A 24,858-nucleotide genomic window follows, 5' to 3' on the forward strand; every position below is an offset into this window, starting at 1 on the left:
AGCATATTTTCTGTTAAATGAGTACCACTTTATCATTGCAGGACTCGCAATCAAGTTAAAGTCAGTGTGGCAGAACCAAAAGTATAGATCTTTTTTTCTTCTTCCTTTCCTTGTCAAATCTGCATAAGGCTCATAAAATCTACAAATCAATCTACAGAACAGAACAGTTTTTTACCAACCTGAGTTCCTCGACATCAGCATGTTGACATCATCACACAAACATTTACAGTTTTTCATTAATCTGTTTATTGTGCCACTACAGATACAAGTAGATAAGTTTATGAACATCACCATCAGTCAGCTTCTATTTTCATCATTTCTTTTTTGATCATCAGAAACACTACGTGCTACAGATCATCTGAATAAATCACTTAATGTTCCATAACTATTTTGCTTTATAAATTTTATTAACTTTTCGTGGTTTACAGAGTTTACAGTGGATCAATACAAAAAAAGATTGTATTTCCTTATTTATGCATGTTATTTAGCTTTTAAAAACATTTAAAAAAAATTAAAACATGTTTAAGTTGTGAGAATATTATGACCAGTAAAAAAAACCCAAAAAACTATAGGTTGTTTCACAAAATCTCATCAAATGGATTCTCAAGTTCAGGGGAAGTTAATCAGTCCATCCAGGAAGTTGCGATGTTGAGATTGCAAATACTGATGCAGGTTCAGACCAGACCAGTGAATTCTGACGTTGCAATCTGACACAGCTTCCCATGAAATCTGTCAACTATAGAGGGTAAATCCAAAACCTCAACTGTGACTCTTATCAGCACTTTATCAATAAACTGTTCACATTTAACACATAATGAGAAATCAATTCAAGATTTTTGAACTGATCAGTGTTGAGCTGCAGTATGTCAGTCCTGCTGGAGGAAACTGGCTCATAGAGCCTCTGCAACTTAATTAACTTATACTTTTCTTTCCAGGACATTTGTGTTTTTTAATATGAGCAGGCTGAGTGAAACTTCCGTCACAACCACTGCACCTAAATGGTTTCTCCCCCGTGTGGATTCTCATGTGTAGGGACAAATTGGCTTTGCGGCTAAAACTTGCTTTACAGACTGAGCATGCAAAAGGTTTTTCTCCCGTATGAAGTTTTAAATGTGTGCTCAAAGATGAACTCTGTGTGAATTTCATACCACAGAAAGAGCAAGTAAACGGTTTCTCGCCCGTGTGGGTTCTCATGTGCCTCTCAACCTCTCCTCCCCACCGAAAACTTTTTTTACAGACTGAGCATGAGAAAGGTTTTTCTTCTGAATGAACTCTTAAGTGCAAGGTCAAAGATGATCTTTGTGAGAAACTTTTACCACAATGAGAGCAGCTAAAAGGTTTCTCCCCAGTGTGGATTCTCATGTGCCTCACAACCTCTCCTCTCCATCGAAATTTTTTTTTACACACTGAGCAGCTGAGCTGTTTTCCTTGTGAGTGAAGTTTCATATGAGTTGTTAAAGATTGCTTCCAGGGGTATCTTTTACCACAAACTGAGCAGCTAAATGGTTTCATTCCTGTTTGGAGTATAATGTGTTTCTGCAAATGGACTTTGTGCACAAAGCTTGTTGAAGAGCTGGATGTTTTTCCAGTATTACTTTCCATATCACTTACAGTTGCGTTATCGTATTGCAGAGGGTTTAAACCTGACTGAGGCTTCCTAGTCTCCTCCAAATCACAACTGTCATCAGTCTCTGATTGTAAATGACTATCTGGACTTAAGTTCCTGGTCGGTTCTGGTCCTCCACAGTCCTCTCCATCAGTTTCTGTTTCCAAATGTCCTGCATCTCTGCTCTCCTCAGTTTGGCTTTGATGATTCTGTGAGGACTGACGATCAGCACACTCGTGGCTTTCCAGCTGATAAATCCAAGCAAATCTTTGCTCACAAATGCTACAGCTGAAAAGTTTCTCCCCAGTGTGACGTGCCATGTGATGTGTCAGACGTACCCTTTGTAAAAATCTTTTATTGCAAACTGGGCAACTAAATAAATTCTCCCCTGTGTGAATTCTTGTGTGTCTCTTCAGATTTGAGCTTTGGCTGAATTGTTTACCACACTCAGTGCAGCGAAATGATTTCTCACCAGTATGACATCCACTATTAATTTTCAATAAGTTTAAACCTGACTGCAGTTTGCTGCTCTTCTTCAAAACATCACTGTCAGACTCAGATTCAGAAAAGTCTGAAGACTGATCATGTCTCAGTTCTCCATACTCCTCTCCATCAACCTCTGTTCTCTGTTCAGTTTCGCTTTGATGAAGCCGTGAAGACTGAGGTTTCTCTCCATCGTCTGGATTCAGGCTCCTGTCTGGTTCTGGTCCTCCATAGTCCTCTCCACCTGTTTCTGTTTTAATCTGTTTAATTTGGCTTTGATGAAGCTGTGAGGACAGAGGATTCTCTTCATCATCTTCTTCGATCTTCACAGGGACAGGAGTGAATGTGGTGATGCCAGTCTCCTCCAGCCCTCCAAGCTGCCCTCTTTCCAGACTGGTCCAGAGTTCCTCCTGTTTCTCCTTGTGTGGCAGCTCTGGTGGGTCCTCATGGTCCAGACTGGGGCTCCACTCCTGCTGCTCAGGGGGATCCTCCTCTGTACTCATCAACAGCAGCTGGACATCTGGAGAGAATAATAAAATACAGGGCAAAACATTAAGCTTTTACAGCAATTCTTTTCATAGCCAGTTGCTTTTTGGACAAGTAGCAGAAATGTTTTATCTGCCCAACAGCCAAAGTTGTCTGAAATGGAAAATGTAGGCCAAACAGGAATTTGGACAATAATAATTTATCTTGGTAAAGTTTAGAATGAAGAAGTTTAAGTACTTTGACAGTAGGGTTGGTATTAGTACATTTGCTTAAGTAATGGACCTAAATTCATACTTTCAATTTCATGAGACATGAAAGACAGAGGTAGAAATTTAACCAGTAACCCACTTGGTGTAAATTAATCTGATAACAGCTAGCCAATCCATGTACCTGTTCATCGTCTGGCACTACAACTTCTTGTGTAAACAAGTCAGACAAATTTGGCCATGGCCTGGTCTTTTCATTCCTATTTTTAATTTGAGCATAGAAATTAAAGTTTGCAAGACAAACTAATTTTTTTTTTTGGCATCAGATTCATAATAAAATCTAGATATCTATATCTAGATATTGTCTCAGACTGGATGTTTTTGTTTTGTGTACATAAATAATCTAACACTCATTGGTAAAGCCAATTCCTTGCAATTTTTTTGCATGTTAAGGTCATGGCTGGGAACTTTATTCTTATTAAAAACTGAAAGCAGACCCACAAAGTTCAGCAGCACAAATCACTTTAACACATCTTACTTTCCAGACATGGGAAAAATGTGTGTCATGGCCAATACACACCCCCTTAATCTTTTGTCCTTGAAGCTCAGGAACATTTTTATTTCAGGTGGCAAAATAAAATAACAATTGATGAGTTTTATTACTGTTCTTGACATTTACCATGTTATTGAATCAGGTATCCAGAATCATAGAAATTCATGGTATTGATATTGATAACTAATTTCTGCTATCATGATATTCTTGGTTCAAAATTAATCAGAGGCTGCAATAGTTTTAAGGTTGATTCTTTTTTTCTGTATTTAAGCCAGGAGGAGGGATCACTGTTTCAGAAAATACAGTTTTGGTGCAATTTAGGTTCTCAATTGCAGATTCGTCCATCTTTCTCTCTGTGTTGATACATGATCAGTCTTCCTACAGAACATTTCATAGATTTACAGACTTCCTGGTAGATTTTTTGGGTCCATTTTTAACATCTGACAACAATTAGATCGTTTATTATGTAGATAAATGGGTTTTAAAATCCAGATGTGAATACATGTTACATTCTGACTGTGCATGCCATTAAACATGGGATTGTCAAGTCAGCTGTCAGAAACTTTGCATTTGCCCACTGTAGCCGATCTGTCCACAATAATTCAAGTGAACAAACCTGCTCTGTTTAAACGAACTTCAGGCTTAAAAGCAGTGGCCAGTAGTTTGCGTTGTCGACGAAGTTGCTCCTCGTATTCTGCTATTGTTCCTTCAAACAGCTCAAATATCTCCTCGGCAGCCGAACTCAGTCGCTGGTTGATTAAAGCTCTCAGAGTTTGGACTTTAGACATTTTCACTAACTGACAGCAAGTTTTCTTCAAGACACACTCAGTTAAAAATCACTCTGGTGTGAGCTGTGTTGAGACTTCAGCTGGCGTTAGCGTCCGTCTGTTTCCAAGCTAGCAAGCTATGCTAACTTCATTAGCTTCTTAAGACAACAGGAGATGATCTAGCTGTTGAGCATCTTCCAGTAAAGGGAAGGGACCAGCACAGAGTCTATTCAGACAGGTCCATGTTGATATGTGGGTCCGTGAACTACACAGTTTGGTCTCTATCGAAGCTACTCCGGTTAGCACTGAGAGTTCCGTCTGCGTCTATTCCCTGCTAGCAAGCTACGCTAACTTCCTTTAGCATTCTTGGCTAACAACATCCATGAATGCGGCCTGAAACACCAGGAAAGTCCACTTAAACACATGTATCCAGACACACGGGTTCTACTGGTTCACTGTGACTGTATCTAATGATAACACATGCGATAAACAACGAAAAAAGTAAAATTTCTTCTGTTTGTTTGGTTCCACTTCTTCTTCTGCCTTTCCAGCACACTAGGCGCTGGTTTGCGCGTTGCTGCCCCCCACCGATGACAGGACGTCACTACAACATCTACTGCTCTACAGTATAATTTCTGATAAACAAAAAGAAAAAAAAGCTGAAACTCGTAATTTCTGGACAACTGTCTTCACTACATTTTAAATTTTTGAATGAAACTCAAATTCTCAAGTTCTGTAAAAAGAAATTGACGACCTGTACTCCTTGGAGGGAGAAATAAAATCAAGTCAAGTCTCATACAAACGTCCATTCATGCAGTAAAGGTCAGAGGTCATGTGGAGGCATGAGTGCAAAGAATTCTGCAAAACCTTAAAAGTCAACACAGAGAAACACTTTCTGTCTGCAGACGGACCTGAAAGCATCAAGAAATCCTCCGATCCACGCCTACAGATCCAGATCCACAGATCAGGTACGTATTTCTTCTTTAAAAACTTCATTTAATAAAGGAATTTTTAAAATATTACTTAAGAAAATTTTACAATTGGTTCAGTGGACCATGTGATGTTAGTCAGCGGGAGTTTAAACCAGTATAACATACAGAGTTTGTATAATTTAATCTGCATACTTTTCATTTTAATTTACTTTAGTGATCCTCTTTATTAAAAGCAATAAGTGTTCTACAAATTGACAGAAGTCAAAGATGACATTTTTTGATTTGTTAATTCACTGTTGAATTATGTTTTCTGTATTTGTTTCCAACATAAAGATCTACAATCTAAAAAAAAAAACAAAAAACAAAAAAAAACTCAAATCAGCTGATAAAAATATGAGACAGGAGCTCAGTGACCTCAGGAGAATATAAACAATCTGAAATAGATAAAGGAGAAATATTTTGTTTTTTTTTAGTTGATTAAACTTCCTCTAACATCTAACTGATATAGTTATAATTATAAAATGACGTGAATAGAATGATTTCTTGTAAAAACAGAATAATTAAAATGTAAAATAAAGTATGCTCTTATAGTGTGAAAACATTTCTGTTTCTGCATTTCATTACCAGAGAAAAGGCTTCCAGGACGAGGACCGTCTGTTCTGATTACCAGTTTGTGTCAAAGAGACAGAGAGTTGAAGTGTTTGTGTCTTTCTCTGTTTGTCTGTCTGTGCAGAAGAAACATGGCAAAGCATCTCCTGCTGAGTGTCCTTGTCCTGCTTTCTGTCCTCCTGCTGCTGGTTCCTGCAGGTAACACAATTTAACAATTCAATTTAATTTACAATCTACACTTTATTCTCATAATATTACAACTCGTGTTTTCTAAATATTACAACTTCATTTTGTAAAAAGAAACGTTCCCACAATGTGGCTTTTTTAAATATATATGTACGCCTGGATGCAGCCTGACAGACAAAACCCAGTGATAAATAAACCTAAAAAGCTCAAAGCTCTCATCAGTTTTCTCATCTAGACGTTATTTTTGAGGATCTGTGCTGAAGATGACGAAGCAGTGTGAAAACAAACTAAGACTCTTCTCGCCTTAATGACAAACTGGTCCCTCTGAACTCCCTGCAAGTTAAAAAAAACCCTCAAAAACACAAAGCAGTACTTTGGTTGCATCTTTGTAGAAAATTACAATCAGTTGAGATCAATTAAAATTTCAAAAGACCATTAAATACACATATAAAATATGTTTTCTACTGATGTGTTTCAGGTGCAGATGAGGACGCAGTCGATACAGGTGAGCTGAATTTTTCTGAATATTACAAACTTCTTTTCAAACTTTTAACTGCCGTATAAATCAAATATTCACAGTTTTACCTCACTTCATTTCCTTTATAGAAGGAAGACAGAAGCGTGACATCCCTAACTGGGCGATGACCTCCGACGACTTCTTCGGCTGGGTGGAGGAGCTGAGGAAACATGCCGGCTACGACCAAATCGAAGACCTGGCCAGAACCTTCTGGGCTCATTTTCCCTCCGCAGACCGACTCGGGTACGGAGCCCATGAACCGGAGGAGTAGAAACACGAACGGGAACTTCAGTTTGTGATGGATATCTGAGGATGACCAACAAGAGAACACAATGAGAAGACAATAACTGAGACAGGATGATAAGAACACGATCGCAAGAATAAGATATCAAAGAAAAGATAGCAAGAAAAAGATAAATAGAATAATGTAACTAAATGCAAAAGTGTGACAGAACAACAGGAGAACCAATGATAAGAGGGAAAGTAACACAATGATTCTTTCTTGTTGTATAAATCACTGAATAAAAGTGTTGTGAATGAGAACTGAACCTCAGTCTGTTTGATGTCACTGAATAAAGACCAGTCGCCACCTTTGTATAAAGCAGCTACAGGATGTTACATGAACAGACAGGAGTTTTATATTAAAACAGATGAGAACGATACATCCCGAGTCCTTTCTGTTCATTCCTTTGACCTTCTTCTTTTCCTCAGTGTATAATAAGTGCTTCAGTACATTTTACAGTTGGCAACATAATCAGTTAATCCATTAAGTATTAATAGATTCCAGATCCTAATGTCACCTTCAGGATTTCCACATCTTAAGTCTTTTGATTCTTGAGTCTTTTATTGCATATTATGAGACTTTTATTCACCATTCTATGAACTGTTCTTTAGTTACCAAAAACACAGGAAGTTCTCATTCTCGTCAAAAGAAGATGTCTCATGAACAGGCTCCTTCTCAGTCTCAGACACATTCGCCTCGATCTCTCGTCACTTTCACTGTCAAAGACTTGTGACAAAACGACATAGACAGAAATTATTTTCCTTACAGTGCGTTTTCAGCACAGGGACCAGAGACATTATTTCGCACCCCCAAAAAGTATCTCTTTTAAGGAGGTAATACTTTCGAAAATGAAGGAACTTTGCAGTGCTGAATGGTTAAAACTTGCATTGATTTATTTCAGCCACCATTTTTAAAAATCTGTGCTTTGACACCTCAATGTGGAGTTAAAGGGAAAAGCATACGACTGATAGAATTCCAGACCTTATTGTGCATTTATGATGAAGACAAAATTCAGTCTGATTCAACACACAAAAATTGTGTCCTATAAACAAAACATCATCTGTTGAACTGTATGAAAATCAAAGTTTGTGATTTGACTGAAATAACACAAATCGACTGTTAATGTTTACACATGGGGCTGGACAACACATCTGCTTCACAATACAATAGTGTTGTAATATCAATTATAGTGATAGAGGTATTTAGTCAAAAATATTGTGATATTTGATTTTGTCTATATCCCTCAGTCCTACTGTTCAATGCATCGTGTTCAATAAGATCATATGTTTGCATTATTTGAGAATTTATAGCACATTATTTTAGAGAAAATTTGCACATCGACATATTTATCATGCATCATGGCACAACTTACACATAATGCAAGATCCATTCATAACTGGGACAGTTCAATGAATTAGAAATAAATTGTGTTACTGGGAAACATGTTCAATCCTTTAGATTTATGAATCTGATGTATAGGTGACATCAAATACTCTAAGACAATTTTAAATCAAGGAATACCTAAAAGCACAATCACTGAAAAACAACAAAATAATGACAACGTGAATAAGAAACAAATTTAGCATGTGACTTTATCTTATTTGAGAGTCTGTATCACAGATTTGAACTGATCAGTGTAGAGCCAAGTCTTGTCCTCAGTACTCCAATTCTGTAGAAAGAAGTTGGTTCAACAAGCATCTCTGCAGCTTCATTTACTTCTGTTGCTCTCACCGACACACTTGTGTTTTTGTAAATGAGCAAGTCGGGTGAATCCTCTCTCACAAACAGGGCAACTAAATGGTCTCTCCCCTGTGTGGACCATCAAATGTCGTTTCAGATGTCCCTTTTGTGCAAATCTTTTACCACAAACTGAACAACTGAATGGTTTTTCCCCGGTGTGGACAGTTAAGTGTTGCCTCAGCTCTGGCTTTCGTCCAAATGTTTTACCACAAACTGAACAACTGAATGACTTTTCCCCAGTATGCGTTCTCATGTGTTGAGACAAGCTGCCTCTAAGACTGAAAGTTGCTTTACAAATTGAGCATGTGAAAGGTTTTTCTCCTGTATGAACCTTTAAGTGTGAGGCCAAAGTTGAGCTTTGTTTGAATCTCTTCCCACAGACAGAACAGCTGAAGGGTTTCTCGCCTGTGTGAATTCTCATGTGTTCCCTCAGAGTTTCCTTTTGTGTGAATCTTGTACCACATACAGAACAGCTGAAGCGTTTCTCGCCTGTGTGGATTCTCATGTGCGTCACAACATTCCCTTTCCATTTAAAAGATTTGTTACAAACTGAGCAGCTGAAAGGTCTTCCCTCTGAATGAAGTCTCATATGATTAATTAAAGATTGCTTCCAGGGGTATCTTTTACCACAGACTTTGCAACTAAATGGTTTTACTTCTGTTTGGAATCCATTACGTCCCTTATGGCCAAAGCTTGTCACACATTCAGAGAGACTAAGTGATGTTTTTCCATTATTACATTCCATACCCCTCTCAGACACTTCCTTGTTTTGCAGAGAGCTTAAACTTGACTGAGGGTCCTTGGTTTCGTCCCAGTTACAACTGTTACCAATCTCAGATTCAGAGGAGTGCAATGTCTCGTCGTGAAAAGAAGGTTCTAAATGCTTATCTGGATTAAAATTCCCAACTGGTTCTGATTCTCCACTGTCCTCTCCACCACCTTCTGTTTGTTTTTGATAAAGCTGTGAGGACTGAGGTTTCTCTTCATCTTCTTCACTCTTCACAGGGACAGGACTGAATGTGAAGTTGATGATGTCAGCTTCCTCCAGCCCTTGAAGCTGCTCTCCCTCCTGACTTGTCCAGAGTTCCTCCTGTTCCTCTTTGATGTATGGCAGCTCTGATTGGTCCTCCTGGTCAAGACTTGGATTCCTCTCCTGCTGCACTGGGGGATCCTCTTCCGTATTCACCAACAGCAGCTGGACATCTGTGAAGAATGAAGAAATACATACTTTTTTTTTTAAAGCTGCAGTGAAATTAGGCATTTTAGACTGCAATAATCCCAAAGACAGCCTGCAAAATCCTGGAGGGACTGATTAACATTTTAAAACTGTCTTGGATTAGCTGGAAAAAACTGAAAATAAACAAATGTGACTTTTTAGAGATACGTAGCTATCACAGGACAAAGATGCTAAAACCATATGATGATCTTGATGAGAATATGATGCTTTGCTATAGATTAGTTGAAATAATTAACATTATGTCAACCATTATCGTCCACATCAGTAAAAGTGTACAGACCTGCTCTGTGTAACCGGACTTCAGGCTTCAAAACAGTGTCAAGCAGTTTGCGTTGTCCACTAAGTTCCTCCTCGTATTCTGCTATTGTTCTTTCAAACTGATCAATTATTTCTTCAGCAGCAGCACTTAACCGCTGGCTGATAAAAGCTCTCAGCGTTTGAACTTTGGACATTTTTACTAATTCACAGTAACTTTTCCTCCAGACACACAGTTTGGTCTCTCTGATGGGCGCCGTGCAGATTACGTTTATTTCCAGTTAGCAAGCTAAATTAACTCCAGCAGCTTCGTAGGATGCGAATGAAGTTAAACCAAACAGACAGATCTGTCTGGGCAATTTGGGATCCGTGGAAAATACAGTTTTGTCTCTATCGAAGCTTCTCCAGCACCGTGAGGCCAAGTTCCGCCTACGTCTGCTTCCTGTTAGCAAAACACGCTAACTTCCTGTAGCATTCTTGGCTAACAGGAGATGAATCTGGACTGACACAGACTTATACAAAGTATACTTAAACAAGTTTCTCAAAACATACAGACTCTGCTGGTATCTTACAGTAACGCACATGATACGTAACGGATAACGCAGCGTGTAGCCACGAAAACACACTTACTTCCGGTACCACTTTTATTTTTTTTTAGCTGATTTTCAAAATAAGACCATATACATATACTTTAATCGAGTGATGTAGAAATGCCACAAAATAAAGTGAAACTAAATAAAATGTATTATGATACTATACATTTTACCATTTGTATTTCTTATATGCCTTATTTCATTGTACAGCACATTGGTCAGCTTCGGTTGTTTGTAATGTGCTTTATAAATAAACTTGACTTACATATGCATATTAACACAGACAACCCTACGTATAATTGAATACGACTATAATATATGCTGATGCTGAACAGCAAAATCAGGCTTTTAAACTAACAAAACAAAAAGAAAGAAAGCATCCAACAATAATGATAAGAACAACAACAATACCAAATCAGATAAGACATGTTGGAAATAAAGTGGTGGTAGCATTAAAAAAGGCTTTACAGAAAAGTGTTTGGATGCAAAAGTCCATTTGAAAGAGACAATCTGTGGAAGCCTGATGTTCTGGTCCCCCTTTTTGAGGAACCAGGACTGTGGAACAGAGTGAAAGGCCAAGAATACTTCATAGCAAAACCAACATGTCCAAAATATAGAGGTTGGTTTATGAGCTGATCTCTATTTCAATAGATGGTTAAGTAGCACCATCTAGTGGACAGATGGAGAACTACATAATCTAATATGTGACTTCTCATAACTACAGAGAGCTACAGAACGTCTTATTTTAGAAATATTTACCTGTAATATTGTTACAATATTAGATGGAAGCTTAGTTAGGGAAATTTTGAGGTTGTGGATTTTATCCTTGGGTGTTTAAATCAATTACCAAAAGTAAGAAAAAACCCAAAGTAAGACAGTTCAAGTACTTCAAACCCTTTTGTGCAGGAAGGTAGGTGTTTATTATGTTTATGGACATAATCATCATGGTGGACTGCAACGTTTTTCCCTCATCACAAGAACACATGAAACAAGCCAGAAACTGCTTGTTCTAGGTTCACTGTCAAGTAAAGAGAATTTTACTTTACTTCATACATGACTATTTACAGGTGAATCACGTACAATTAACACTATAGATTATCTATAAATGACTAATTGTTTACAAACTAAATAATTTGGTTTCCCAAACAATAAATAAACACATTTATATAAGTATTACAATCATAAATCAACAGAAAATGTATCATTACAAAAATTGTATTGACTCAGTAATAGCTGTTATTTAGCTTTAAAAAAATCTTTTCTCTAAACAAATGAAAATATATGTTTCAGCCATGAGAACTTATAACCAGATTCTATAGAAAATTTAAGTCTAAAGACTTGCAGTTTCACCAATATAACATAAATACAGTATGAGCACTTTAAGAATCAACTGTTCATGTTTTACACATAATAAGAGAGAAATTCAAGACCAGGAGATTCCATTAGATTAGAAATGGACTGTTATTGAAAAGTGAGTCATATAATTTTATTTATAAATCAGATATTCTAAAATAGATATGTTGACCATGGTAATGTATGAGTGCTCAATACTTCAATCCTGCTGAAGGAAATTGGCTCAACAGGCATCTCTGTAGCTTTATTTACTTCTGCTGCGCTCACCAGTACATTTGTGTTTTTTGACGAGAGTGAGACGCGCAAATCTTTTATCACAAACACTGCAACTAAATGGCTTCTCCCTTCTATGCATTCTCATGTGTGTAGACAAATTGCTTCTGAAACTGAAACTTGTTTTGCAAACTGGGCAGGTGAAAGGTTTTTCTCCTGTATGAACTATTGAGTGTGAGGTCAAATTTGAGCTTTGTTTGAATCCTTTACCACAAACTGAACACCTGAAGGGTTTCTCACCTGTGTGGAATCTAATGTGTTGTTTCAGATGTTCCTTTTGTGCAAATGTTTTACCGCAGACAGAACAAATAAAGGGTTTCTCTCCTGTGTGAAATCTCACGTGTTTTCTCAGATGTTCCTTTTGTAGAAATGTTTTACCACAGACTGAACAACTAAATGGTTTTTTTCCTGTATGCATTCTCATGTGTTGGGACAAATTGCTTCTGAAACTGAAACTTGCTTTACAAACTGAGCATATGAAAGGTTTTTCTCCTGTATGAACTCTTGAGTGTGTGGTCAAATTTGAACTTTGTCTAAAGGTTTTACCACAAACAGAACAACTAAAAGGCTTCTCGCCTGTGTGGATTCTCATGTGAGTCACAACCTGTCCTCTCTTTGGAAAAGTTTTTTTACAAATTGAGCAGCTGAAATGTTTTCTTTCTGAATGAATTCTCACATGATTTGTTAAGGCGTTCTTCCGTTGGAATTTTTTACCACAGTCTGAGCAACTAAGTGTTTTCACTCCTTTTTGGATTTGATTGTCTCTCTTTTTTCCAGAATTAAATTCCCTGTCACTTACAGGTAAATCATTGTTTGGCAGAGGCTTTGAACCTAACTGAGGTTTCCTGGTCTCCTCCCATTCACAACTGTCATCCGTCTCAGATTCAGAGGAGTGTGGCGTCTCATCATGAGTATCTTGTAGATGACTATGTGGATCTGAGTTCTTTGTTTTTGATCTTTCACAGACTTCTCCCTCAGCCTCTGTTTTCAAATGCTCTGCTTCTCTGTTCTCTTCAGATTGGCTTTGGTGATGCTGTGATGACTGAGGTTTCTCCCCGTCATCTTCTTCTCTCTTCACAGTGATTTGAGTGAATGTGAACTTTGTGATACCAGCCTCCTCCAGTCCTTGAAGCTGCTCTCCCTCCTGACAGGTCCAGAGTTCCTCCTGTTCCTCCTTGATGTGTGGCAGCTCTGCCGGGTCCTCCTGCAACAGACTGGGGCTCCACTCCTGCTGATCAGGGGGATCCTCTTCTTTGCACACAATAAGCAGCTGGGTGTCTGTAAAAAATGACATACATGAAGACATTTTAGAAAACGTATTTCCTGTTAACATTTAAACCACCTACACTACTACCTTAAATGTGTGAAGAACTGTTGCAGACTTTGTGTAACATATTTGGAAATCATTCAGCCTACAACCCTGCAGACCAGTGTAGGTGTGTGGGAGAAATGTGAAATAACCTACTAGAGAATGTAATGTAATGTATTATATCAAACATTTCAGGAATTTGGAACTTGAACAAAACTATGCAATGAGCCATTACTATTTGCATGTATCATGATATTATGCATTATTTCTCACAGATTGACAGTTTAACTGCAACGGGTCAGGGGCATATGTCAGTTATAATTTTCTATTAAAATTATTTCAAAGAAAACTTTACCCTTATTTCCATTTCACCCAACAAAGCACACCCTACACCCTACACCCTACACTAGTGTAACACTGGTACTCTGTATTGGCTGATATGCAAAGTTCAGGTATCAGAATCAGTATCAGGAAGGAAAAAACTGTAATGGAGCATCTCCAAAAGCAGCAGTAATAACAATAATCCAAAAGGATGTGATCTTCTACAAGTGGTTTCCCAGCAGTTTAAAGTGAGGATAATAATCAAAGGGTACAAACCTGCTCTCTGTAAGTGGACTTCAGGCTTGAAATTTGCGTCCAGTATTTTCCGTGACATGTTTTTCCAAATCCTTAAATTAGATGAGGCTCACATCTGGATATTTCCAGCTAGCAAGCTAACTTCATTAGTTTCGTGGGACACCAGGAGATAATCCAGATGTTAAACATCGGCAGCTCAGAGTGTGTTCAGACAGCCCTACGTGGACATTTTGGGTTTGACAGATCTCTATCAAAGCTGCTCTGTACAGTACAGTGAGGCCGAGCTTCATCTCCGTCTATTTCCTGCTAACAAGCTACGCTAACGTCCTTTAGCATTCTTAGCTAACAGGAGAGTCTGGGCTAAAACATCCCGAAAGTTTACACAAAGTCCACTTTACCAAGCTTATCCAGACATACAGGCTCTTGTGGTTCACCCCGATCGTATCATACAGTAACACAAACGGGTAATTCAACACACTTGCGTCCATCGCCACTTCTTCTTCTCCTGAAGGAGCCAACTAGACGCAGCACAGGCGCATCACTGCCCTCTACAGTTCACTTGTAGAACTCTATTGGCTGGACTTGGTACATATGTAAAATCCAGTGTGATTGAGAAAATTTATGAAAATCCTTGTTGTTTTAGACTTTAATAATCTGTAAACTCATAATTCTGACAGCTCCACTTGCATTAGGTGTCTTTCTGTATGTTGGAGCCACAATAATATTATTTGTTTGTTTTGTTTCATATTGACATGATACACTGGCGGAGCACTAGGACAGGAAAACGCAGGTAATATAGGCGAGGTAAAAGTGTCTCTAATCAAATAGCTCTGGATGTTAGAGGTCTACCTGGAGCAAATCCAAATCCAAAAAACATTACTGAACATCAGCATGTTAACATTGTTACACAAACATCTCTTTTTTCATTCATCTGTTTATTATGCCACTACAAATACAATTAGATGAGTTAATGAAGATGATCATCATGGTGGAAGCAACCTTTTCTCTCATCATAACACATGAAACAAGCCAGAAACTGCTCATTTTAGGTTCAGTGTTGAGTACATTTGCAAGTGTTTTACTTCATGCATAATGATTATTTACAGTTGAATAATTTATAATTAACGCTACAGATGATTATTTGGTTTTTCCAAATGATAAATCAACACTTATTAAAGCATTACATTTTTTTCATAGTAACATCAAATGGCTTACAAAACTTGATGTATTGATATAATAAAACAACTGAAAATTAATACAATATAAAATAATAACAAAACAAAAAACAACAAAAAAGTCATAATATTGTTCACCAAAAGATTTTGGATGAAAATAAAACTTAAGAGAACGTTTTACAGACAAAAAAAAAAACAGTAGGAAGGACATATTTTGCAGAGTAACCTATATATCAAGGACAAATTACATCATTTCTTACAAATGACTTATAACTAATCATTAAATGTTTAATGGAGTTTAAATGAGGGTTTAAACCTTTGCTCTAAAGTATAAAACTGAGGAGACAGAAAAACCTGGACAGACTATGATAGACATGAATCCTTAATGGCTGAATCATGAGTGAAACAAGGACTAAGATTATGGCTGTCTTTCTTAAGTGCTGCTCTGAGAAAACAGAGGCTGTTGAATGTAAATCCATCCTATGCTGACATCTTTGCCAGTATTTTTCCCAAGAGTGTTTTGGAAGAAGAATTAATCTTCTAATTTCATAATTTAATTATGAATTTGTTGGGTGTTACTCAGGGTCAAGGAGCCCCGCACCAAATATATAAAAATAGGCAATTGTGATATTACCACATTATTGTGAACTTTCTTTAGTTAAATATTAACATTTTATATTTAATATTATAACATATTATAAGGTGTCTTTGGGTAGTTGACAAATATGGTGTAAAACAATATTTGAATAAAAATACATATACTTATGTAGCGTGACAGAAAAATATTCTAAATAGGGCATACCACTAAACTGATATTTTTCTGGTGGGCATTCAAAAAGTCCAAACATTGATTGAATATGGCAGAAATGGAATATAACATTTAAGTGTTCTCATCATGTAGAATCACTGGAAAATAAGAATGACTATGTTCTCGTTACATAAATTATTGGTCAATCTGAGAACTTCAATCCTGCTGGAATTAATTGTCTCAACAAGCATGTCTACAGCTTCATTAACTTCTGTTGCTCTTACCAACACACTTATGTTTTTTCAAAATACATAGCTAAGTGAGTCATTTGTCACAAATGCTTCAACGACATGGTTTTTACCTGTGTGGACAGTCAAGTGTCGCCTCAGATGTGTCTTTTGTCCAAATCCTTTACCACAAACTGAGCAAGTAAATGGTTTCTCCCCTGCATGGACAGTCAGGTGTCGTCTTAGGTTTGTTTTTTGTCCAAATCCTTTTCCACAAATTGAACAACTAAATGGTTTCTCCTCTGTGTGGACAGTCATGTGCCGTGTCAGAGTACCCCTATCTCCAAACTCTTTTCCACAAACTGAACAACTAAATGGCTTCTCCTCTGTGTGGACAGTCAAGTGTCGTTTCAGCCTATCCTGTTGTGCAAACTTTTTACCACAAACTGAGCAACTAAATGGCTTGTCCTCTGTGTGGACAGTCAAATGTTGTGTAAGATTTTCCTTGCGAGCAAAGGTTTTGCCACAAAAAGAACAACTAAATGGTTTCTCTTCAGTGTGGACAGTCAAGTGACGCCTTAGATTTCCCTTTCGTGCAAATGTTTTACCACAAACTGAACAACTAAATGGTTTTTCATCTGTGTGGACAGTCAAATGTCGTCTCAGATTCCCCCTATCTCCAAATCCTTTCCCACAAAATGGACAACTAAATGGTTTCTCCTCTGTGTGGACAGTTATGTGTTGCGTCAGATTTTCCTTTCGTGCAAATGTTTTACCACAAACTGAACAACCAAATGGTTTGTCCTCTGTGTGTACAGTCATGTGTCGTCTTAGAGTTCCCTTATCACCAAATCCTTTACTACAAAACGGACAACTAAAAGGTTTCTCCTCTGAGTGGACAGTCAAGTGTTGTGTCAGATTTTCTTTTCTCGCAAATGTCTTACCACAAACCGAACAACTAAATGGCTTCTCCCCTGCGTGGGCTGTCAAGTGCCGCCTCAGATTTGTTTTTTGGCCAAATCCTTTACCACAAACTGAACAACTAAATGGTTTCTCCTCTGTGTGGACAGTCAAGTGTCGTTTCAGTGTCCCCTTATCTACAAATCCTTTACCACAAACTGTACAAGTAAATGGTTTTTCCCCCGAGTGGACGGTCAGATGTCGTCTAAGATTTGTTTTTTGTCGAAATCCCTTACCACAAACTGAGCAACTAAATGATTTCACTGCTTTCACTGTTTGGCCTTCCATACGTTTCTTTCGCTGTCCCTTGCGGCCAGGGCTTGGGGAGCTAATTGGTGTTTTTCGAGGTACTTGCTTGTTTTGCTTAGAGTTTAAACCTGACTGAGATTTCCCAGTTTCCACCCAATCACCACTGTCATCAGTCTCAGGTTCAGAGTGTGCTGTCTTGTCTTGAGTAGCTGGTTGCAAACGACTATTTGGAGTAAAGTTCTTGGCTGGTTCTGATTTTCCACAGTCCTCTCCATCAGCTTCTGTTTTCAAATGCTCTGCATTTCTGTTTTCTTCATTTTGGCTTTGATGAAGCTGTGAGGGTTGAGGTTTCTCTTCATCGTCTTCTTCATTCTTCACAGGAACAGGATTGAATGTGAACTTGATGATATCAGCCTCCTGCAGCCCTTGAAGCTGCTCTCCCTCCTGACTGGCCCAGAGTTCCTCCTGTTCCTCTTTAATATGTGGAAGCTCTGGTTGGTCCTCCTTGTCCATACTAGGGCTCCTCCTCTGCAGCTCAGGAGAAGTCTCTTCTTTACTTGCCAACGGCAGCTGGACATCTGTGGAGAATAATGCATACACAAGTCTTAAAAACTGTAATTTCTCTCTCTGTCTTATCTAGAAGATAACCCTCAAATTGCAAAACTGTTCTGTTAAAATGATAATTCTCATGTGATCATTCACAGGGTTGGGTCCAGGGTTTAAGAGAACTGAAGGGCAAAACAATGTGAGAAAATTAAAATAGTAGTAGTGGCTACACAGTAAAATAAGGTGGTGAACTCTGTAGAAATAAAATGGTAAGAAGAAATATGTTACTAGAAATAAGATAATGTTTTCTTTGAAATATTTTCAAAAACTTTGTGTAATTGGTAGAAGATAACATGCAACAGTTTGGCTGTCTTAAAGCTCTACAAACTGAATATGACTTATCACAGTGGGACAAACTGCTCCACATGAGTGCTGGAAGTGAAGCACCAAGCAACCTGTCCTCCTCCTGCAGCAGCAGCATCGTCCTGTTTACTTTCTGTCAGCACCCAAACACGATGTATGAGGATTATCAACACATGGGATATGTTTCAGTTATTAGAAGTCACCCCTGTGTTAAAAGAAATGTATTCACTGCTGCTGTTAGCTTTACATGTCAGCTAATGGAATTATTCAGCGCTCTTCCAGTCCAGTATTTTTCTGATCAGCCCTCTGTCCCTGCCAACCCTGATATGAGGAGGACATAAAGTGTCAGTCTGTTAATAATGGTAGAAAAAGGAAAAACTGTCAAAGAGAAAGCAAGATGGGTGCCGTCATCTGGTTTGCCCTCATCTCAAGTGCATCTGCAGTGCATCTTAGTCGCCAACTTACAATTTTCAGTGAGTTGAGTGATAATGTTTATTACCTGGTCAAACAGACTTTTTATATATTACTACGCTGTTCTGCTAAATTCAGTGTTACATAGGTTAATTCCATTTTAGACTAAAATGGAATTAACCTACATGTTACTGAATAAATCAACTTATGTAACTAAGATTTATCTTGACAGACACTGCAGGACAGTGTGTTTTCAGGTGTCTTTTGTGCACATCTTTATCCACAAGGTGCTTGTCTTAATTTAGAATAATTCATTCAGTCTTACTTCTATTTTGTCCTCTTTCATTTATTTTCTTTTGTCTTTTCTTTTCACCTGACAGGCTGTTGCTGAAGATGAGGTTCATACTTCTCTAGATATATTAGTGCTTTCAGATGCCTGATTACTGTGATCTAATTAGTTTGTCCACACAAACAGAGCCAATTATTTCATCTCAACTTTATTTGTCAGAACATACTGAACTGAATTTTTGTCAGTATTTTTTTCATTTGTTATCATCACAATTTAGTAAAACTTAAAAAAAAAAAAAATGACAAAATTAAAACTGCTTTGTACTTTAATATCATATGAACAGACAAGTTCAACTTCAAGTTGTGGTAAATAGGCTTATTATTTAGTTTATTAAACTGACTGTGTAAAACTGACAAGAACCTGAAAAATAAAACCAAAGATTTGTACCGTAATGTGTAACTTTTTTGTTAAAATCGATTTCATAAAAAAACAAATAACAAAATACATCCTTCAGGAACCAGTATCAAACTCAAGGTATCAGTATAGAAACGTTTGACTTTGTAGTTCAATAAAATCTAGTTTGTTTGTTTTCTGTGGGTCTCCCTGTCTTTGAGCAATGTGTTTTTCTCTTTAATTTACCTTTTATGCAACGTTGGTCTCCTTATTAAGGCTATGATGTCTGGAGGTTGCAAAATATCCTTATTAATCATAATTAATCATCTATAAATGCTTTGAATTTATGCATTTGTCTGCTGATAACATCTGACAGCACAATGAGAACTTTTACTCAAGTAGGATACTGAACATTTGCTGTGATATATTTTCACTGTATGATATTTGTACTATTACAGAGTGTGAATAAGATATAGGAATAGGAATATTTCTGTCATCAAGCTGGTTTCCCCACATTTTTAAGTGTTAATAACAATAATAATCAAAGTGTACCAACCTGCTCTGTGTTCCCTGGGACCAGGCTTGAAATCAGCGTCCAGTATTTCCTCCTCATGCTTTACTTTAGCCATTTTTACAAACTCAAAGCAACTTTCCACTTCGTTAAAAGCAATTTGGTCACTCTGATATGCGCTGTGATGCTAAATTAAATTATGCTCGCGTCCGTCTATTTCCAGCAAGCAAGCTAAGTTCATTAGCTTCGTGGGACACCAGGAGATAATTCAGATATTAAACGTTTTCAAATGAAATTAATAGCAGGGTCTATTCAGGCAGATCCATCGGGACATTTTGGCATTTTAGATCCGTGAAAAATACAGTTTGATCTCTAGCGAGGCTGCTCCGACTATTACTGTGAGGCCGAGTTCCGTCTCCGTCTATTTCCTGGTAGCTAGCTACGCTAACTTCTTTTAGCATTCTTCCCTAACAGGAAATGAATCTGAGCTGAAACATTCCTAAAGTTGACACAAAGTCCACTATCAAGTTTATCTGGACACACAGACTCTGCTGCCTCACTCCGATTGTATGTTATGGTACGCACATGAGATGTAACAAAAGAAGTTAGCATGTTAGCCACGGTACAGTATGCTTCCAGTATCACTTCCGTACTGGTTTTCAAAATAAAATCAGAATCTGGTTTCAAACTGCTATTATAATGCACTAAGTAGGATTTCCAGCTCGTGAGTTGTTCCCTCCATCCCAAATAGATACTGCCTTCCAAACATGGCAGAGTATTTTTTCTTACAGATAAAAGAGGGCAGAAATACAAGTGCATTGGAGGCGACCATTCACAACAGTTAAAACAATCAATCTTTTCACTAGCCCAATAACATGCAAAAAATGTATTTAATGAATATGATTATTATGAATCAACTTCCTAATAAATCCTTAAAAACATCAATCTTGTATTATAGTCTTTTGAGCATTTTTATGAACTATCAATCTCAATAAGGCACATTTAAAGGGTTTCCTAGTTTCTGTTATTGAGTTTTGATTTTTTGTAACTGTCCCTTACACAGAACCTAAGAAACAACACAAAAAAATCTGCAAAACTGTAACAAAGTGGATAATTTGGATTTCCCTGTTTCTGAATGTGGTTCAGTGAGACTCTGCTGCCATCTAGTGGACTTCAGGGAAAACATCATCATACCAGTCATGAAGGAGGTTTTTCTGCAGTACTTTTACAGTATATTATGGTAAATCCTCTCTCTCATACTGGAGAGAGAGATTGAGAGAGAGAGAGAGAGAGAGAGAGAGAGAGAGAAAGAGAAAAGTATGATTATGTATATGTGTATATGTCTATGTGGGGCCAACATTTTCAGACTGCCAAGAAAAATCATATCAGAGTACTTAGATCAACAAACAGTTCAGAGTACAACTAAAAATATTAAATATGGATTTTATATGAAAAGACAACCTGCTCTTTGTTGTGCTGACTGCATACTATGATGTGTCTCCATAATGAAATGTTAAAAAGACTCAGCTATATATATGTATTCTAAGAAGATAAATATCTTTTATGGATTATGGAAATTGGGTAATATTCAATTGTTTTCTTTCTTTCTACTGTTGCACTGGATGACATGGTACATCATAACCATGAACACATGGCAGTTGGTGGTCACTTGGAGGTTTAAATCAGAAATAAAATATTTTTTCAGGATGGGATGTTTTATTTCATGAAAACAACAGACACTGAGCATAGTGCTTTGTGAGTGACATAAAATGTGTTTACAGTTTTAGAATAAATAAATCTATGGAATATTAAAAGATGCAGTTCCTGGAAAACAAAAAAATAAAATGGATGAAATTCAAACTTAATTATATTGATCAATGGTCATACTTCATCTCTAGCTAAAAAAGATAAAACACAAATTATTTTGGAATCATAGTTTTGAACTGATCAGTGTTGACTGAAGTCTTGCTCTCAATCGTGCTGGAAGAAATTGGCTCTACAGCTTCATTTACTTCCATTGCTCTCAATAAGTCACGTTTTTTTAAATATAGCAAGCTAAGTGAATCAAGAAAATCACCAACTAAAAGGGTACAGTATGCATTCTCAAGTGTAGGGACAATTTTCTTCTGACACTGAAACTTGCTTTACAAATCGAGCAGGTAAAAGATTTGTCTCTTGTATGAACTCTTAAGTGTGAGGTCAAATTTGAGGCTTGTGTGAATCCTTTACCACAAACAGAACAAACAAAGGGTTTCTCCCCTGTATGAATTCTCATGTGTTGTCTCAGATGTTCATTTTGTGAAAATCCTTTGCCACAGACAGAGCAACTGAATGGTTTCTCCCCTGTGTGGATTCTCATATGCGTCACAACATTTCCTCTCCATTGAAATGTTTTTTTACAAACTGGGCAGCTGAAACGTTTTCCCTCAGAGTGAATTCTCATATGAGTCATTAAGGTTTTCTTCCACTTGTATCTATTACCACAAACTGAGCAACTAAATGGTTTTGGCCCTGTTTGAATTGTACTGTGCTTCTGCCGATGTCCCTTGTGGCCAAAGCTTGTAGAACATTCCGAGGAGCCAACTGATGTTATTCTTGTATTATACTCTATATGACTTACAAGTACTTCATTATTTTGCAGACAGTTTAAACCTGAGTGAGGCTCACTGTTCTCCTCCCACTCAAAATGACTGTCATCAGTCTTAGTTTCAGAGGAAAGTGGCATCTTGTCATAAGTATCTAAATGACTGCCTGGATTTAAGTTACTGGCTGGTTCTGGTTCTTCACATTCCTCTCCATCAGGTTCTGTTTTCAAATGCCCTGCATTTCTTTTCTGCTCAGTTTGTTTTTGATGATGCTGTGAGGGCTGAAGATTCTCTTCATCTTCTTCACTCTTCACAGGGACAGAAGCAAATGTGAACTTTGTGATATTAGCTTCCTCCAGCCCTCGAAGCTGCTCTCCCTCCTGACTGGTCCAGAGATCCTCCTGTTCATCTTTAATGTGTGGCAGCTCTGGTGGGTCCTCCTGGTCCAGACTGGGGCTCCACTCCTGCTGATCAGGGGGATCCTCTTCTGTTCTCACCAATAGCGGCTGTTCATCTGTGGAGAATATTCAAATACAAACGTGTATAGAAAACTGTAATTGCCTGTTAACATTTATATCACTGACACCACTATTTTCTGAATGTGTGGGTGGAGATAGTCAGCAGCTTGTATTGTTTTGTGGCTTGAGAAAAAAAAATCTCCTACTCCTTAATCTAAATAAGATGGAAATTTGCTGGAAAATGCGTTGTCCAAAATTCTCACAGGAGAGGAACACTACAAACACGTGATGATCCTGTAGCCTAATATTAACCCAAAAACGCTGTAAATAGTGAAACACTGACAAGGACCATTTTACTGTCTAACTAGTACAGTAACTCTTCATTCTTGAGGATGATACTTATACACTTATACATAAGTAGGGTTTTGAATGCAGGGATTTTACAGCTGGTTTTCTAGCAGTTTAAAGTGAGAATTAAAAACAATGAACATGTACAAACCTGCTCTGTGTAACCGGACATCAGGCTTTAATCCAGTACCAAGCAGTTTGTGTTGTCGACAAAGTTCCTCCTCGTACTCTGCTATCGTTGTTTCAAACAGCTTGAATATCTCTTCAGCAGCAGCACTCAGTCGTTGATTGATAAACGCTCTCAGCGTTTGGACTTTAGACATTTTTCTTTCGTCCGTCTTTTTCTGGCTAGCAGGCTAAGTTAGCTTCATTGGCTTCTTAGGACGCCAGGAGACAATTCAGATATTACACATTTTCAAATAAAGGGAGCAGCACAAAGTCTATTCAGACAGCGTCATCTGGACATTTTCGGTCCATGTAAAATACAATTTGATAACCATCGAAGCTGCCCTGACAGCACTGTCAGACGGACTTCTGTCTCCGTCTATTTCCTGCTCGCAAGGTACGCTAACTTCCTTTAGCCTTCTTGGCTAACAAGAGATGAGTCTGGGCTGAAACATTAAGACGTTTAACACAGAGTCCGCTAAAATAAGTTTATCCACACATACTGGCTGGTGGTTCACTCAGATTCTAATAATAACATAACAGGAAAAGTTTGCGCGTTAGCCACGGTACACGTACTTCCCGTACCACTTCCTTGCTGATTTTCAAAATAAAATTGTTCATGTTCCCCGAGTATAATAAATATCACTGTTAACATGTTGGTCCTGCTGGATTACAGCCTCCTGCTGGAGGGGATGTCTGTGCCAGCGGTGGTAAGGATCAATCACAATATTACCTGCTCAACTCAAGGTCCTAGAGAGAAGACAATTATACACTGTAGTCTGCCCTTGTCCCTGCATACCAGATGGTGACGGAGGTGAGCATGGACTCAGTGATGGTGGTGTAGAAGTGCATCATCATTAAATTTGGCAAGCTGAACATTGCTGCTGCAGGATATATATTTTTTTAAATTAAACACATCATTGTGCGCTGTTAATGTCAATAAAAATTCTGATACAGTATATAATGTATTAAAAACATGTAAACATGCACATGCTGTACATAATGATCCACTCTGTGAATGTTCATTCAATATTTATTTTTTTAATTGTATATAGACTTTTTATTCATGTATGCAGTTATGGTTCTCCAAATGGTCAAAAATGTCTGAAATGGGCCATTCAGTTCTTCAAGTGGAAGACTAGTTTTCTGAAAGCAGGGAGAGTCAGATTACAATAGTACATTCAATTTATACAGCACTTTACACAACAGTTAAAATTTAAAAAGTTAAAAATTAAAAAAAACACTGATCAAAACAGCTCTGCTAATATAAATAAAATAACTTACAATCAACTTGATGTAAATACAGTAAGTTAAACTTAGTTATTCCTTCAGTATTTGATTAACTCTTGAATGAAGATCAGTCCATGTACCAGGTCTTAGGCGGATTCCAACTAAATCAGCCCTTCATTAAAGACAACAGGAGTAATTAGTAACTACTAACTGATGTAGTGAAAAAAAGGTCAAAA

General features: G+C 37.6%; 3 protein-coding genes, 1 long non-coding RNA gene and 1 pseudogene across 8 annotated transcripts in view; 2 read left to right on the forward strand and 3 right to left on the reverse strand.

Annotated features, from left to right (window-relative positions):
• LOC146304921 (uncharacterized) overlaps nt 1-24,858 on the forward strand; it is a 135,837-nt gene that overhangs the window by 105,304 nt on the left and 5,675 nt on the right. The gene's annotated exons all lie outside the window — the stretch shown is intronic.
• On the reverse strand, nt 861-5,762 carry LOC146304927 (uncharacterized). 2 transcript variants are annotated; one of them, XM_084713634.1, is made up of 2 exons: nt 5,658-5,762; nt 861-2,609 (listed from the first exon to the last, which is right to left on the reverse strand). In XM_084713634.1, exon 2 carries the CDS (start codon nt 2,590-2,592, stop codon nt 913-915), a length of 1,680 nt encoding a protein of 559 aa, XP_084569760.1. In that variant the 5' UTR covers nt 2,593-2,609; nt 5,658-5,762; the 3' UTR covers nt 861-912. The 2 variants fall into 2 exon arrangements, with proteins under 2 accessions (XP_084569760.1, XP_084569759.1); XM_084713633.1 differs by lacking the exon at nt 5,658-5,762 and adding an exon at nt 3,951-4,849.
• Nucleotides 4,918-7,007, forward strand: LOC146304928 (otospiralin-like). Its single transcript, XM_084713642.1, has 4 exons — nt 4,918-5,069; nt 5,767-5,840; nt 6,307-6,333; nt 6,435-7,007. The coding sequence occupies exons 2-4, from the start codon at nt 5,774-5,776 to the stop codon at nt 6,614-6,616; spliced, it is 276 nt and encodes a 91-aa protein (XP_084569768.1). The 5' UTR covers nt 4,918-5,069; nt 5,767-5,773; the 3' UTR covers nt 6,617-7,007.
• Nucleotides 8,047-14,467, reverse strand: LOC146304929 (uncharacterized). 3 transcript variants are annotated; one of them, XM_084713637.1, is made up of 3 exons: nt 13,986-14,467; nt 12,125-13,357; nt 8,047-9,001 (listed from the first exon to the last, which is right to left on the reverse strand). In XM_084713637.1, exons 1-3 carry the CDS (start codon nt 14,041-14,043, stop codon nt 8,337-8,339), a joined length of 1,956 nt encoding a protein of 651 aa, XP_084569763.1. In that variant the 5' UTR covers nt 14,044-14,467; the 3' UTR covers nt 8,047-8,336. The 3 variants fall into 3 exon arrangements, with proteins under 3 accessions (XP_084569763.1, XP_084569764.1, XP_084569762.1); XM_084713638.1 differs by having other exon boundaries at nt 8,047-9,025; nt 12,074-13,357; XM_084713636.1 differs by lacking the exons at nt 12,125-13,357; nt 13,986-14,467 and adding an exon at nt 9,886-10,489 and having other exon boundaries at nt 8,047-9,571.
• LOC146304930 (uncharacterized) lies at nt 16,128-23,974 on the reverse strand (annotated as a pseudogene). The gene is made up of 4 exons (XR_014769344.1): nt 23,379-23,974; nt 21,918-22,935; nt 19,882-20,015; nt 16,128-17,901 (listed from the first exon to the last, which is right to left on the reverse strand). The product of XR_014769344.1 is annotated as an uncharacterized LOC146304930 (transcript).

Source organism: Lutjanus erythropterus, chromosome 24 (assembly GCF_056507025.1).
Source record: "Lutjanus erythropterus isolate fLutEry1 chromosome 24, fLutEry1.hap2, whole genome shotgun sequence".
NCBI lineage: Eukaryota > Metazoa > Chordata > Actinopteri > Lutjaniformes > Lutjanidae > Lutjanus > Lutjanus erythropterus.